This window comes from Hesperophylax consimilis, chromosome 17, assembly GCF_061612785.1.
Source record: "Hesperophylax consimilis isolate HC1 chromosome 17, BYU_Hcon_1.0, whole genome shotgun sequence".
Taxonomy (NCBI): Eukaryota; Metazoa; Arthropoda; class Insecta; order Trichoptera; family Limnephilidae; genus Hesperophylax; species Hesperophylax consimilis.
Genome location: NC_142852.1, coordinates 10,087,804 through 10,103,128, shown reverse-complemented (window position 1 = coordinate 10,103,128; position 15,325 = coordinate 10,087,804). Strand labels below are relative to the sequence as shown.

At 37.9% G+C, this 15,325-nt stretch overlaps 2 protein-coding genes across 2 annotated transcripts in view; both read right to left on the bottom strand.

Annotated features, from left to right (window-relative positions):
• Positions 1-15,325, bottom strand: part of LOC149415946 (partner of xrn-2 protein 1-like) — a 597,347-nt gene that overhangs the window by 34,970 nt on the left and 547,052 nt on the right. The gene's annotated exons all lie outside the window — the stretch shown is intronic.
• The window catches only part of LOC149415949 (uncharacterized), a 69,999-nt gene continuing 64,337 nt past the window's right edge, over positions 9,664-15,325 (bottom strand). Inside the window, exon 5 of the mRNA XM_089642012.1 lies at positions 9,664-10,468. Coding sequence (XP_089498138.1) covers positions 10,390-10,468 — 79 coding nt within the window. The 3' untranslated portion in view covers positions 9,664-10,389. The remainder of the gene's footprint in view (positions 10,469-15,325) is intronic.

Here is a 15,325-nt window from a genome sequence, read left to right as displayed (position 1 = left end):
ATAAAAAATAATGTACTCAATTAATAAAACTGATTCGTCACAAAGTGTGTTTTAAAAAATTGAATATTGTTATATTTTAATGTCAAAACCAGACGTGGAGAAAAAGTCAAATTATCGTATGTTTAGCTAAATAGCTATAAAATACATTATTTTCCTTTTCCAGAAACAGAAATACTTACTGCTCTTTATTGTCTACCTGATAAAAAGTATTTTTTAAATAAATATGCGTATAAGTGAGTCCTTATTTTCTAAAAATTTTAAAAAATCTGTTCATAAGCGCGGCCTCTTAGTAAAGTGAAGAAGTATTTTCAGATCTTTATGTTCAGTACCTACTCGAATGAATTAATTAAAAAATAATTATATACTATGACTTATTATGTCTATGTTATTTACACAACCTAACATTGTGGACAAACATGCTTTCGTCATCTTTCAATCGTTTCATCCTGTTTCTAAGGGCTAATTTTACATAATATTCCTTACATTGTTTAACCCAGTTAGTTAGTCAGCAGTTAAATTAATCATTCCATATGTCGCATCCGAAATAAGTTATGAAAGAAGAAAAAAAGGGAGGCCAATCACTGACCGCAAAGAAGCACACATCATAATAAAGTTAGTGAAAGCACAACACAATCACATGAGTTCCACCGCAATAGCTCGGGGTAATAATTGTGGTCACAAGGAATGTATAAGTACTTTCAATATAGGTAAATATTATACACACGATAAACATCAACGACTTGCTTACAATTCTTCTTCTGGTCTAGCCCAAGCAAATGCACTCGAAATTTTCAAAGTGTTCTTGTCCTTGTTCTTAATTTCAAATCCTTATTCAGCAAGGTGGAGTTTGGAGACGGAGCTGCGAATTGGATAAATGACAATCTGGTTAGAACTATGCATATTGTTATTTCAAAAGCAAATACAATGCTTGTGATATTTTTGTTGATAAGTTTTGATACAGATATTTTCTGGTCAAGTACCTATTTTGCATGCGGAAATACAGAACCGCTCTGTTTAAAGCTGAATATTCAACTAGTTGCGCTCAAGTTGTTTCATGACATTAGTTGCACTTCTGGTATCACGTATTAACATAGTTTAATGCAACAAAATAAGAATCGCGCCACCGTGAAATTATGGCATCACTCAATAATGCAACTAATTGTGTAGTGTAAATATGTGATGCAACTAGGAAAGTGATTTATTTATGCCAACGAGTGTCGTGAAAGCATTTCAGTCGAGCGGACGTATGGGTTCCTTGTAATTACCTGAGAGATTTGCCACCATTAAACCATCGAAAATATCAAATCCACCCTGTGGTGCTGTTAAAAATGTACAGTTTATCAATGAATACCAGCAAAACGAGTGTCTCTGGGATTTAAAGCAGCCTCAGTACGAAAATAGAGATTCCCGTGAAGCGCCCTTCAAGGCAATTATTAGAGCCGTGGAAATGGAAACTGTAAAATATGTTATTTGAAAAATAACATTTATTTAGTGAAATAATATTCCAGAGCACCTCATGCAAAAATATTGAATCACTAAATATTACGTCAACACTAACTATTTCCAGTTGTTAAATATCTTAGCGTAATTTAGAGTTTCAATTTTTGTAGCAATGCTTCCCGACATTTTTTATCCTGTCCAATATGTTGTCGGAAAATTTGTTCAGTTAAATTATAAAAAGAAGTTAACACGAACTTAGATTTTATAGCTTTCAGGATCTTCATATGCTTATTCAAAGCTTAATCCAGAAGCTTTTTTCATAACCATCCGAGAATCCAACACCGTATTTTCTTTCGTGACAATCTTTTCCTTATTTCGTACATCGCCATATGTATACAAAACATTATTCATTGCAGAAAAACTTTAAACGTAGATGGTTGCATGGTTGCTGTGATACTGAAGGTTGTACGACACTAAGTTTGCCCAATTTACACCAACTTTTTGGTGTCATGCAATTATTTGGAACTTAGCTAAAATAACATTTATCTATTTTTAACAAAATAGCCGAATTTAATTCGTTATTTAATGTTTTATTGAATACTCTTGTGTTTTATATACTTATATTATAAAGATGTCACCTGTGACAGGAAAAAACATTTTTTTTAAAACCAATGATATATAACACCCATCCACCCATAGTGGACTAGATCGCCAATCACCCTACCTCCCGTATAGCAGCGACCGTAGTGATTTGAAGAGCCGATCCGCCATCTTGAAAAGGTCAGCCAGCGTGATTTGCCTGCTTGTGTACAGTGGAGAATTGGTTTATCAGGTTAAATGAAATATTTAGGATTGGAGACCTGTTGTCAAGCGGACCACCATGTTGCCGGCAAAGCTGGACCAGATGTAGCCGCAAACATCGGTGTCGGTAAAGAAGCGCATAGTGCCTAGGTGCTGGCCGCAAAGCCGCCTTTGATTTTATTCAAAGGATTTCATTTTGAAAATTGTCTGCTCTGAACAAGTTTTATGAAGCAAATGTAGGTTTATGTGCAAATTCACTTTTTTAATATAATCAGGTTCCAATTGCTTAGGTAATATTGCCTTCAATTTTTTATCTACATTGATTTGTTTATATTTATAAGATATATATGTACTGAATAATGTTTTATTTACATTAATTTTAGGCAAAGACTGATATAGGCCTGGCGGTATTCCAATATTTAATCTGAGCGGTAACTTATGTTTGCCTAAGAAAGTCACTCCCTATCAATTATTACAATACATCTGTAAATCCTGATTTATTTACGTTACCAGTCTTAAACCTGTAACTATATGACTATGACTAGGCCTATGTCTTATGTGACTATATACGTTATTGCAGCATATTGTCTATCCCATTGTAAACTTTCTAAGTACAACGTAAAAGCAGAAATCATTCAAAACAGTATTTTTTTTGGTAAACTAATGTTTAACACAAGATTTTTTATGCATAGCATAAAGGGTAACAATTATTTAATAAGCAATAATTATTAGCCTGAAACACTCATCCACATTGAAAAATCTCCTGATAAAAGATACATGACGCCAACGCAACAAATAAAATAAAGTTGGTTGTTTTCAGGTGAAAAAATATAACAAGCAGTAATTGTTGAATGAAACACTAGTATATGTTGAATTATTTCGCGGATAAGAGATAAGCCGCCATAGCTCAGTGGTCAGAGCTATCGACCGGAAATCGAAAGGACATGGGTTCAAGTCCCGTTGGCGTCATGTATCTTTTATCAGGAGATTTTTCAATGTGGATGAGTGTTTCAGGCTAATTATTATTGCTTATAAAATAATTGTTACCATTCAAAACAGTGTTTGCTATGCTTAGTTGTGTTGCTTTTAAAAATGAGTTTACATATTCTAGTTTTTTTTTATTTTTTTTTTTTATGTGACACCTCACAAGAGTGTCCCTGCCTGTGCAGTGCACAGACAGGGGAACTATGTCACCACCCGGTTGGGCGGCGTTGTGAGGCGGAGTAAGGTAGGGGCTGTAGGAAGGGATTTGTTAATGCGGGCCTTGAAGAGGCTCGGATTATAGGAGGGAGGAAAAACAGATGCCGGTAGCTCGTTCCACATACGAGCCGACTTACACAAAAACGAGTCGTAAAAACGGCCCGTTCTCATGAAGCCAACGTCAACCGTGAACGGGTGTTCAGTTCGTGTCCGTCGAGTTTCGCGCACGTGCACCGGTGCACCAGAAATCAATGCTGCTAGCTCCTTGGAGCAGGCTCCATTGAAATACCTGTAGAACAGACACAGCATGCCTACATTGCGTCTATGCATTAGAGAAGGCAATCGGTCTGTTGACAACGGATTGTCAATCAGACGGATAGCTCTCCTTTGCACAGATTCAAGCAGGTTTATCAAGTATTTTGGGGCACCAGCCCAAAGGTGGCTCCCAAATTCAATAGTTGAGCGGACTTGAGACTTGTACAGGGTCAGCAGCTGGTCACTGTTGAAGAATCTCCTAGCCCTGTACAAGACGCCCAACTTTTTGGAGGCCTGATTTACTCGGGCTTCTATGGATCCCCGATACTTGAGCTGGTCTGATATAGTAACTCCAAGCATTTCAATGGAGTCTTTATTGGGGAGAGTGCTCCCATTAAATTTCACCAGACAGTCATTGATCTCCCTCTTTGCCGAAATCAGACACGCTTGGGTTTTTGAGACGTTGAAACTGACCAAGTTGGCCTTACCCCAGGCACGAACCATCTCTAGGTGGTGGTCAATTTTTCGCTTCAAAACTTCCCGAGCTGATCGGACGTCATGGAAAGGGGCCTGTCAAAAAGATAACCCTCGTGAACGGTGCTGTCATCAGCGTAGCAGTGAATTGGTGCACATTCAACGAGATCGTTGATGTGCAATAAAAACAGCGTCGGAGACAGCACAGATCCTTGTGGCACCCCCGCATTGATTTGGTGCGGTGAGGAAGAAGAGCCGTCAACCACGGTTTGAATTGTTCTTCCCCTCAGAAAGTCCGCAATCCAACTATGCAGGGTTGGGTGGATCCCATACGATGGTAATTTCCCGATAAGCGCCCGGTGCCAGACTCTGTCAAAGGCTTTGGAGATATCCAACCCAACGGTTTGGGTTTCACCAAAACGTTCCATGTACCGCCCCCAAATATGCGTTACATATCCGAGTAGATCGCCACACGATCGGTTTCGACGAAATCCATATTGCCGATCGCTTAGGATATTGTTATTCTCGAGATATGTGAGCAATTTGTTGTTAACCACCCTTTCTAATACCTTCGAGAGTATGGAAGTTATGACTATGGGGCGGTAGTTAGAAGGGTCGGAACGGTCCCCCTTTTTTGGGATTGGGTGGACGATTGCCTTTTTCCAAAGATCTGGCACCTTTCCACCTTTGAGAGAGAGCCTAAATAATTTCGCGAGCACTGTAGTCATTTCTGCAGAACACCTCTTGAGGACCAAGGCAGGTATTCCGTCCGGCCCACTGGCTTTGTCGACTTTCAGCTCGTTCAAGACTCGGAGAACCTCTCTGTTCCGGATCTTCGGTTCCTCCATTTGAAAACCGCAGTGCGGAATGGAAGGGGGAGTCTCTCCGTTATCTTGAAGAGTTGAGTTTTCCGCGAAAATTTTGCCTAATAATTCAGCTTTTTCGCGGGCCGAGTTAGCCAGCCGACCGTCAGGCTTGGTCAGAGGTGGGAAAGTGGTTCTGCAGAAATTTCTTCCGATCGAGCTAGCGAGTGACCAGAAAGCACGACTACCAGTGGGGCAGTCAGCCAGCTTTTTCGCAATTCTCTGGTCGTGATCGCTCTTAGCTCTATTTAGAACTCTCTTACAATCCCTTGCCCGTATTCGGTATTCCGAAAGGTTATTCATGGAGCTAATCTTCCGGAGTGCATTAAAAGCCGTATTTTTGAGTCTGACAGCTTCAGCACAGCGATGGTCAAACCACGGTTTTGTGCCCGCTCCAGAGGATTTGACGGAGAAGGGAATGTAGCAATCCATTGCTGATGTGATTACTTCTCCTACCTCGCGTGCACAAATTGATGGGTCCTCGGAGCTAAATTACGCATAAATTCTCATCATACCGGTGAGATCCACACGTTCCCATAACACTTCGTGTTTTGCGCTCTCGATATTTGCGAGACGAGCGCAGCTGATGTCAGCACGGCTGTAAAGGCAGACACCTCCTTTTGGCCTGAAAAGGCTTTCCAGATGATATCCTGGGCAGTTCAGATAGGAGGTATCTGGGGGCTCGGCAATCTGTGTTTCCGTAAGGAAGAGGAGATGGGGATTTCGTGAGAGAAGGTGGTGGTGGATGGGAGTTAGGTTGGTGTGCAGACCGCGAATGTTAGCGAAATTCACCTTCATCCTCGGTCCACACTGAGGACTCCTACTGTTCGCTGTCGCTGAGTTTATATTAATTTGTTGTGAGTTCATAGTTTTTAAGTTTGTTTTATTTGTTTGTGGGATTTAGGATGGGTTGGGAAGGATTAGGTTAAAAAGGTTGGGTGGGGAGTTGGAGAGTGGAGCAACTGGAAACACCAAATGTAAGGTATGTTCTTCTGACTGCGGTTCTAGGCAATGGGCAGGAGAGTCCGGCTGTGGAGGTCACCCAGTGCGCCCCAAACGCTAGATGCTGGGTCCACTCCGGTGACGAACCGGCACAACATCAGCGGCAGGGTTTTTTCGCTGGCTGATGGGGCAGCCCACCCTTGGTCGTGAGCCCAAGGGTCGGGCCCCTGTACTATCCAGCGGCCCGGACAGTGATAACCGGTTTACTGGATCTCCCTCAACCGACCTCTCACAGCCCGGCCCGCCCCGCAGTGAGTAGGGCGACCCATTCATCAGTGTGATCCAGAACGCACAACCCTCCATGAGCCCGGGCACCCCTGCTAAGTCACCAAACGTAGCGAACCACTTCAGGTGACCTGTGGCAGAGGTGTTGGTAACCCAGAGTATGGTTCCCGGGGCGGCGGTACCCATTGACCACCTCCCAAATTAAAATATCTAATAAAAACCCAGGAGCTTATCCTGTTAGTATATAATACGTCATTTTTTCTCTTTTCCCAATAAGGAATTTGAGTCCATTTTTTTTATTTTTTTTTATCAATGTTCGCATTCAAACTTAAATACTGGTATTTTTTTTTTTTTTAAAGTTAGTTTTCATAATTAAATTAATTCTCAAAGTTTAAATTTTATTAAGCCCGCCAAAACGAGCGGAATCCGAGCGGTAACAGGCGGGGTGTGGTGTGACGTCATTGGAACTGTGAAAACCACGTAGCTTAAGCAGTTTGTATGGAAAAAAATTTAATTCTTTAACAAGGAATTCCAGTAATTTTTTTACCAATGTTAACCGTCTATTAGAATTGATGTTATTAAAAAAAAAAGAAAATTGATTAAGATTTCATAGTTAAATTAATATTTTAAGTTAGAATATTTGCTTTTCACGCCCGGTACGGTACTTGTACGGTATTGCCGTCGCTACTTGTTGACGTTCCACGCGCGAATTCAGGACCACCGCGCAGAAAAGTAGAGACCAAAAGTAAAATAACGGTTTACAGCCCAGTTCACTGAGAGACTTTTCTGAGCGGCCGGCGGCCTGAAGTGTATCACATGCTATGTGACATGTATAATAATAAAAACTTCTAAGTTATGCAATAAACAACATATTATTATAAAGCACTATACGAATATGTATCTTTAGAAATCCATTTCATATAATAATAATAACAAATACGTACATATATTTGACAAACCCAAATAAACCTTTGGCCTATACACCTCTCTCATCTAAACCGACCATCTCTCATGTAATAGAAAGAGATGCACCATAGGTGATCCGTTGTACGTACAAGTAACGACACATGTGACGACAGAATTCTTTCGACCAATCGTGGAGCGTATACAGTCAATTGCTATTGAATGCTTTTTCAAGAACGTTTAACTAATTCTAAGAATAATAATATAGAAATATATTTATATATTTAGAATCGATATTTTTTGATCTACATGAACATCTTTTTTATAAGTCAAAATATTTTACACTCAACTTCCTTATTCCCAATCAAACTTTTGTCAAATCCAGTCCTTTTTCTTTCACAATAACTTATTTGAATTATTTGGCAAAGTTTGAGTCCTAAAATGATGGTGCGGTATGTATTAAAACCATAATTAGAAAAGCCTTTTGTCACACATTCCGTGAGTCGGTTAATAATCCATTTATTTATTTACTAATCATTTACTCAATATTTAATTAGAAATAAAGTATACATTTCATAAAGAGGTGTTTAAACAAATATGTTCTTAATGTACGATAGAATGCATGTATTTTGAATTCCCGCCGTGATCTGACTCGTTCAAGATGGCTTCAAATTCCTACGGCAATGGCCGCCAGGGGCCCTAGCATGAACGATCGATAAAGCCCGATATTGACAAAATTCGATAAAATTCGTCATATAAGATCAGTTACCGATAGTTGCGAGCATGGTCAATGGTAGATTGGGTATATTCCGACCGACAATTGACAAAATTCATTGTCTATGGTCAGTTGGCGTTATTTGCGAGCACGGTTGTCAAATATTCCAACCGACGATTGACAAAAACACGCCAAATCTATCGCGGACTCTTGGCTGTCAGTTAAACTTTCGATATAAAAACAACTTTTTAATAATGCCGTTTTTTTTACAAAATTACTGGTAAATCAATGAACGGAGGCAGGCTAACGATTCCAAAGAAGCTCGTAAGATTGAAAGACGCCGTTTACGCGATCAATTGAATCCGTTTGAACTTGGAGAGACTGAATTCAGACACTTGTTCCGGATATCTCGTATAATGGCTAAAGATCTTATAGATCAACTAACTCCCTTTTTAGTGTCAAAAAGTACAATCGGACTTCCAATGTACATTAAAGTAAGTGCATTTAATATTATAATGATATCTTTGTAAAAACACAATGTTGATCATTAATAAAAGGATTATAATGTTGACAGGTATTAGCACCAATAAGTTTCTTCGCCACAGGAAGTTACCAACGTGGGGTGGGGCAAGACCATATGCTGGCTATAGGTCAGACAACCGTCAGTAAATGCATCAAAGTGTTTATGAAGGCAGTGTTGGAGCACCTTTATAGAAGGTGGATACATTTTCCAGCAACAAACTAAGCCAGGAAGCAAGTGGAGAGTGCTTTCAGGGACAAATTAAACTTTCCTCATGTTCTGGGCTGCATTGATTGCACCCACATTGCCATTGTGACCCCTTCCAGACATGAAGAGCAGTATAAAAATCATAAAGGATTCTATTCGCTCAATGTTCAAGTGGTAAAATGTTTGTTTTTACAAATAAAACAGTTGGTGTACGGTGTTTTCACATTTTATTGAAGGTTTTACATGTTTGTTATACAGGTATGTGATGCTGAGTTGACAATATTAAGTATTAACACACGCTTCCCGGGTACTGTCCACGATCAATTTGTTTGGAATAGTAGAACAGTAAAAACTGAAATGACCAGACTATATAATCAGAGAATTGGGACGTATTTCTTGCTAGGTATTATACTATGTTATATTTCAACAATCCATAACTTAGTAGTTATATATACCTATTGTAATGGGTGTTTATGTTTCAATCAGGTGACTCCGGGTACACATTGGAACCTTATCTCATGACCCCAATATTTGATGCAGCTGAGGGAAGTGCAGAGTACAAATATACAAAGGCGCACTGTAAGGCGAGATGTTGCATAGAACGTCTATTTGGAGCATGGAAGGCTATATTCCGTTGCCTTAGGAAAGATAGAGTTCTCCATTACGAGCCAGAAGTTGCTGGTCAAATAATCACTACATGTGCTATTTTATACAACATGATGAAGCACTATAAGTCAGTTTCCTTATTTAACTAAATGAAATGCATTTAAAGAAAGTAAGGCAACAATTCAAAATAATAATCGTTTTATTTCAGATTAACAGATGAATTTATTGATAATATCGTGATAGAAGAGATATTAAACCAGGCTGAAGATGTCAGCAGAGTAGTAGCAGCCCGCGGAGTGAGAGATCAAGTCGTTCGGAAGTACTTCTCTAATGAATAAACTCATCTTACCCATCTAATAAAACAAAGTTTAAACATTTCAATCATTTCTATTTTGAATGTTTGGATGAAGAAGTGCCTGTGCCCGCATTGCTGAAGAAGATTCTCACTGAACCCGCCAACAGAGACTAATTTTAACTAATGTTAATTACCTTACATAATGATATTTTTGTCTAATCTCAAATCTAGCTGCTACATTTAAGACAGATTCTAACATCTTGTTACTATGATAAGATAATATTACATATTTATGTGATTACATAATTACTATTTTTGCTAAACTGTGTATTTTTTTACTTTCCCATTTTCCTCTTCCCTATCTCCTTCCTTTCCCCACTACCTTCAGCCTCGCAACATACCCCGATTGGGGATGCCATAGTCTCACTGGCTCCAGACGGGAGCACATAAAAAAAGTATTTTACTAAAACTGTATGAATATAACATATGTCTATAAATCTACAAAAACCAAAATGGCTTCATACACACAAATACAACATTTATGTAAACATTACAAGTCATTGAACACTATACAAGTACATAACAAATTACATATACTCAAATTCACCAAAGACTGAAAGTGGCAAAAGAAATACAGGCTATGAGGGTGTACACGTATACAATCTCCTTCCCGATAGCTTGAAAACAGTAATAGAATTAATATATTTAAGAAAACCGTTTGATTTTAAAATTAGTGAACAAAATTGAAATGTACTTTTATAAAATGTGTACTTAAGTTAATAAAGCGAAATATGTATATTTCTTTTAACTTAATAAATAAAATAAAACTTATTCTAATGAACAAGTAAAACAGAGATATTGGAACAAATGGCACACATAAAAATTAAATTGAATTTTCCTCGTCTTCAGATTCCAACTGCAATGAATAGTTATGGGAAGTCGATGGTACTGGATCTGTTGGTCTAGAAATAGAAAGAAAAGTGTATTATTAGAGATTTCATTCATTATACTTTCATCGTTCCTCTGCCAGTTCCATGCCTCACTGCTATATATATATATATATATATATATATTAGAGTAGGTACTAGCTTTCCATTGTAGGCTGCTAGCCTCGCTTCATGAACTTTTAATTATCGTGTTTCTCGTGCCTCTCTTGAGACATACTCAAACATTCAAGTGACATCATAATAATATGAAATATGTACTGTAATACCTCAATATCTGTTGTCGGAGTATGTCAACCCTTTCTTCTTGTGGCAAGAGGCAAGAGGCAAGAAGTGTGTGCCAAGACCGAGTTGATTGGCGGTACATCCTTTGTACTGGTACTGCCTACCCCTGCGGGAAACGGCGTGATGGTTAATTAGTAAGTTAATGAGAATAAGAAGGCCGCCGCTGAACTTTGAAAGGTTGCCACTGAACTCTGAAATTATAAATAACAATTCATAAATTTTACTTAATTTGAAATTAATTGGGAGTGATTAAAAAGAAATATGTAGGAAATACCTCAAAAACATCTGTAAATCTGTTGGCAACTGCCACAAGCTCTTTAGAGATGTTGTTGCTGGCTTCTTGAGCTTTTGCCATACGACAGCCGGCATCTGGCGTAGCAGCTAGCTTCCTCTTCTTGGCTGGGTTGGGTTGACTTCTCAGCCCAGTTTCCATCCCTACACTGGGCTGAGGCGTGAAGAGCTGCTGATCGGAGTACTATAAAACACAAATAATTGGCATTGATGATGAACGATAAATTCCATTTTGACAGCAAATATATATTATATTAACATTCTAAGACATTAGTGACCTCAATATCCAGCACAAGTTGTTCTGATCCCTCTCCTATGCAGCTTTCGGGAACTCCACTGCCCTCAGAACTGGCTCTGCCAATGATACTAATCACTTTTTGAGTGATGTCACTTAATACCGGTATGGTAACAGTGTTTCCAGTTCTGAGAGCAGCTCGCTTGGCATAGGCGTTTGTTGCCCGCGACTTACACTTTAAATCACGCCATGTCTGAAAATAACAAAAATAATATCAGCTTAAAAGTGTTTTACGGACTTATATTAAGTGTCTTCATGATAGATTAGATTAGAAGTCCGGCATTTTCGTAAAAAAAAGCCAGTTTGTTTAGGTAAGTTAAAATACTCACTGTTTTCCACTGCTCGGCTGACTTAGCAGGACCTAGTTCAGCCAATTGCTCTGCCAACTTCTGCCACATGTCGCGGTTTTTTTGGGCACCCTGAGGACCAACAAATCTGCCAGCAGCGAATTCTGAATGACTTGCCATATAGTTGGTGAGAAAATCAATCTGACTGGCCGTCGACCGTACTTTCTTGCTGAAATCGTAATAAAGCATTCTGAATGTCTACAAGCACATCTTTATTGATAATCCCATATAAACAAGATAAATAAATAACTTACATTGATTCATTTGACTTCGACATCATAATAAGTTGATTTTTGTAGATAATACGTAAAGCCGTTGGTAACCGTTGAAGTTTGACGTTTGAGAAGCGATCCATAGACAACTGCTTCAGTATTGCCAGCGTATATCGATTTCTTATTTATTGCGTTATCAATATTGGTATAGTTACCGATAGCTTTTACATGCTAGGGGGTATTGATATAAACTCGTCGGAAGTTACGTCTGTCGATCCGATATTGTAAAGTTATCGAATTTTCTGTGCTTGCCCCCCGGGCCTTAGCATGAGAAGTCGATATAGCCCTATAGCAATACGATATCGTTAAAATACGTCATCAATGAGCACTTAACGACATATGCTAGCACGATCAAAATATAACAACCGACGATTGTTAAAATTCCTTGTCTATGGTCAAAGTAGCGACGGTATCGTTAAAATTGCGAGCATGAGAATGTATCGATAGGATAACTTCCGACCGACGGTTGCTAAAAGCCCGCCGAATATAACGTGGGGTCTTGAGTGTCAGTTAAAACTTTGGTTGGCTGTCGATATACGTATTTTTTTAATAATGTCGTTCATTATGCAAAATTTCTGGTTCAATGAAGGGCGTCGTTTACGCGATCAATTGAATCCGTTCGAACTTGCAGAGACGGAATTCAGACAATTGTTTCGAATATCTCGTATTATGGCTAGAGATCTCATTGATCAATTAACTCCTTTTATAGTGTCAAAAAATACATAAGGACTTCCAGTATACATTAAAGTGAGAGTATTAAATATTATTGATATCTTAGTAAAACAAAAACACAATATAAATCTATCCACCACTGGAACGACCACGTGAAATAAATAAATTTGCTTCGATTGCTAGAGATTTCCAGGATAATTTTTCGCCGACATTTAAAAAATCATAACTTTAAATTTTAACATGGAAACATAAAAACTTATTAAAGTGCTATATAGTCATTATTCATTGACTATATAGCACTTTACCTGTATTTATCCGTTTATATCATATTCGTAGGATTTATAAAAAAAATAGTAAAAATCACTAGATAACTGCAATTTTTTTCAGTACAGCAATTGGAAAATATATTGCCAAAAGCGATCTAGTGATTAAAATGATCAAAAGTGAAGTTTATTAATTAGTTGTATTATGATGTTGACAGGTACTCGCACCCATCAGCTTCTTTGCTACAGGGAGCTACCAACGTGGAGTAGGCCAAGATCACTTCTTGGCGATAGGGCAAACTACCGTTAGCAAGTGCATAAAACTGTTTATGAAAGCAGTTTTAGAACATCTGTACAGAAGATGGATACATTTTCCGGCTACAAATGAAGCCCGCAAGCAAGTAGAGAGTAGTTTTAGGGAAAAATTAAACTTTCCACATGTTCTGGGATGCATCGATTGCACCCACATCGCCATCGTCACCCCTTCCAGACACGAGGAGCAGTACAAAAACCACAAAGGATTTTATTCGCTGAATGTTCAAGTGGTAAATATTTTTTCAGAAATAAAACAGCCGGATTGTTGTTTTCAAATTTTATTGAAGGTTTTTTTATGTTTGCTAAACAGGTCTGCGATGCTACGTTGAAAATATTGAGCATCAACAAACGCTTCCCGGGTACTGTCCATGACCATTTCATTTGGAATAATAGTTTAGTCAAAACTGAAATGAACAGACTATACAATCAGAGAATTGGGACATATTTCTTGCTAGGTATGTATTTCAACAACTCATGTAGTTATATGTACCTATTATAATGGGTGTTTTGTTTCAATCAGGCGATTCTGGATATACACTCGAGTGCCCAATACAGATACACAAAGGCGCACTGTGAGGCGAGATGTTCCGTAGAACGCCTATTTGGGGCATGGAAGGCTATATTCCGTTGCCTCAGGAAAGACAGAGTTCTCCGTTATGAGCCCGATGCTGCTGGTCAAATAATTATTACTTGTGCTATACTATACAACATGATGAAGCACTATAAGTCAGTTTCCTTGTTGAACTATATGCTTATAATTATAATGATAATGTAGAGTTAAGAGAGGTTGAGCTGCTGCACCAGCCTGAAGATGTCAGCAGGGTTGTTGTAGCCCGCAGAGTGAGAGACGAACTAGTGCAAAAGTACTTCTCCCACGAATGATAATATATTAAATGCAATATTTCTCAAAAAGAACTTCAATAGTACTTTAAAACATTGTATTGTATGTACCTACATTGTAAAAACAATTCACGCCTCACAGAGACATTGCAAGAGTTTGAAGAACTGCTACTAATCAAGTATATGTATATGCAAAGTGCTGCATGCAATATTACACAACAAGTACTTTAAAATATTGTATTGTATGTATCTAAATTGTAAAAAAATGACATTTGTTGTTGAGTTTCACTTTTTCACAAGAAACATAAAAATTATGAACATACAAAACGTAAATAAAAATAAAAATTTAACACACAAAGTATACAAAAAACTTATTATCTTGAAAATTATAAAAAAAACCTAAAAACTAATCGCAGTCGTCCTCCGACTTCAACTGCAACGTATAGTTGGGCGAGTTAGCAAATGATGTTGACGGTTGTTTCGATGGTTGAGTTTGTCTTGAATTAGAAATGTTTAATTAGAGATCTCATTCATTCTACTTTCATCGTACCTCCTAGCTGGACTGCTTGCATCTCCAAGGACAATTGTTAATAATCGTGTTCCATCCCTTGTGAACATACTTCGCAATCTCTCAAGTGACATATTAAATAATGCAATATTTAATTTAATTTGTTCAGTTTTGTACATTAAATGTTTTTAAAAGCCTGTATAGATGTATAACAAATAAATACCTCGCCAACTGTCGTTAGAGTAAACAAACCCTTTCACGTTCCACTGCCGTGTATCTCTGAAACAAGAGATGATAATTCATTAATTTACTTACTTAATTTACCTTCTATAGTAAATTAGTTATTAGTGCCAGTGAGACGAGACCAGAAAAGCACCATGTCTATGTAGACACTGTATCTTGCCCGGTCTCGGGGTGCCCTGACAAATAATTACAAAAAGGAACGGGAAATACCTCAAAAATGTCAGCAAATCGATCCATTGAACTCTGAAATGATAAATAACAACTCATTAATTTAATTTAAATAACAATAGGTAGTCGACATACTAAAAGGAAGATTATAAATTAATTTATTCATTTTGAATTTCTCGCTAAGCTGGATTTTACATGTTTATTAATTTTTTTTAACACAAAGAATATCTAAACAAACAGAACAATAAAAACTCCACCGCGGAAAATGGAAAAATAGTACATTGGGAATAGTACAATAAATAAATGAAATAAGTCAAAGCTGGGCATTTTATTTTGTTCTACTAAGATTTAATTCTAATTTAAAAGTACAGTGCCA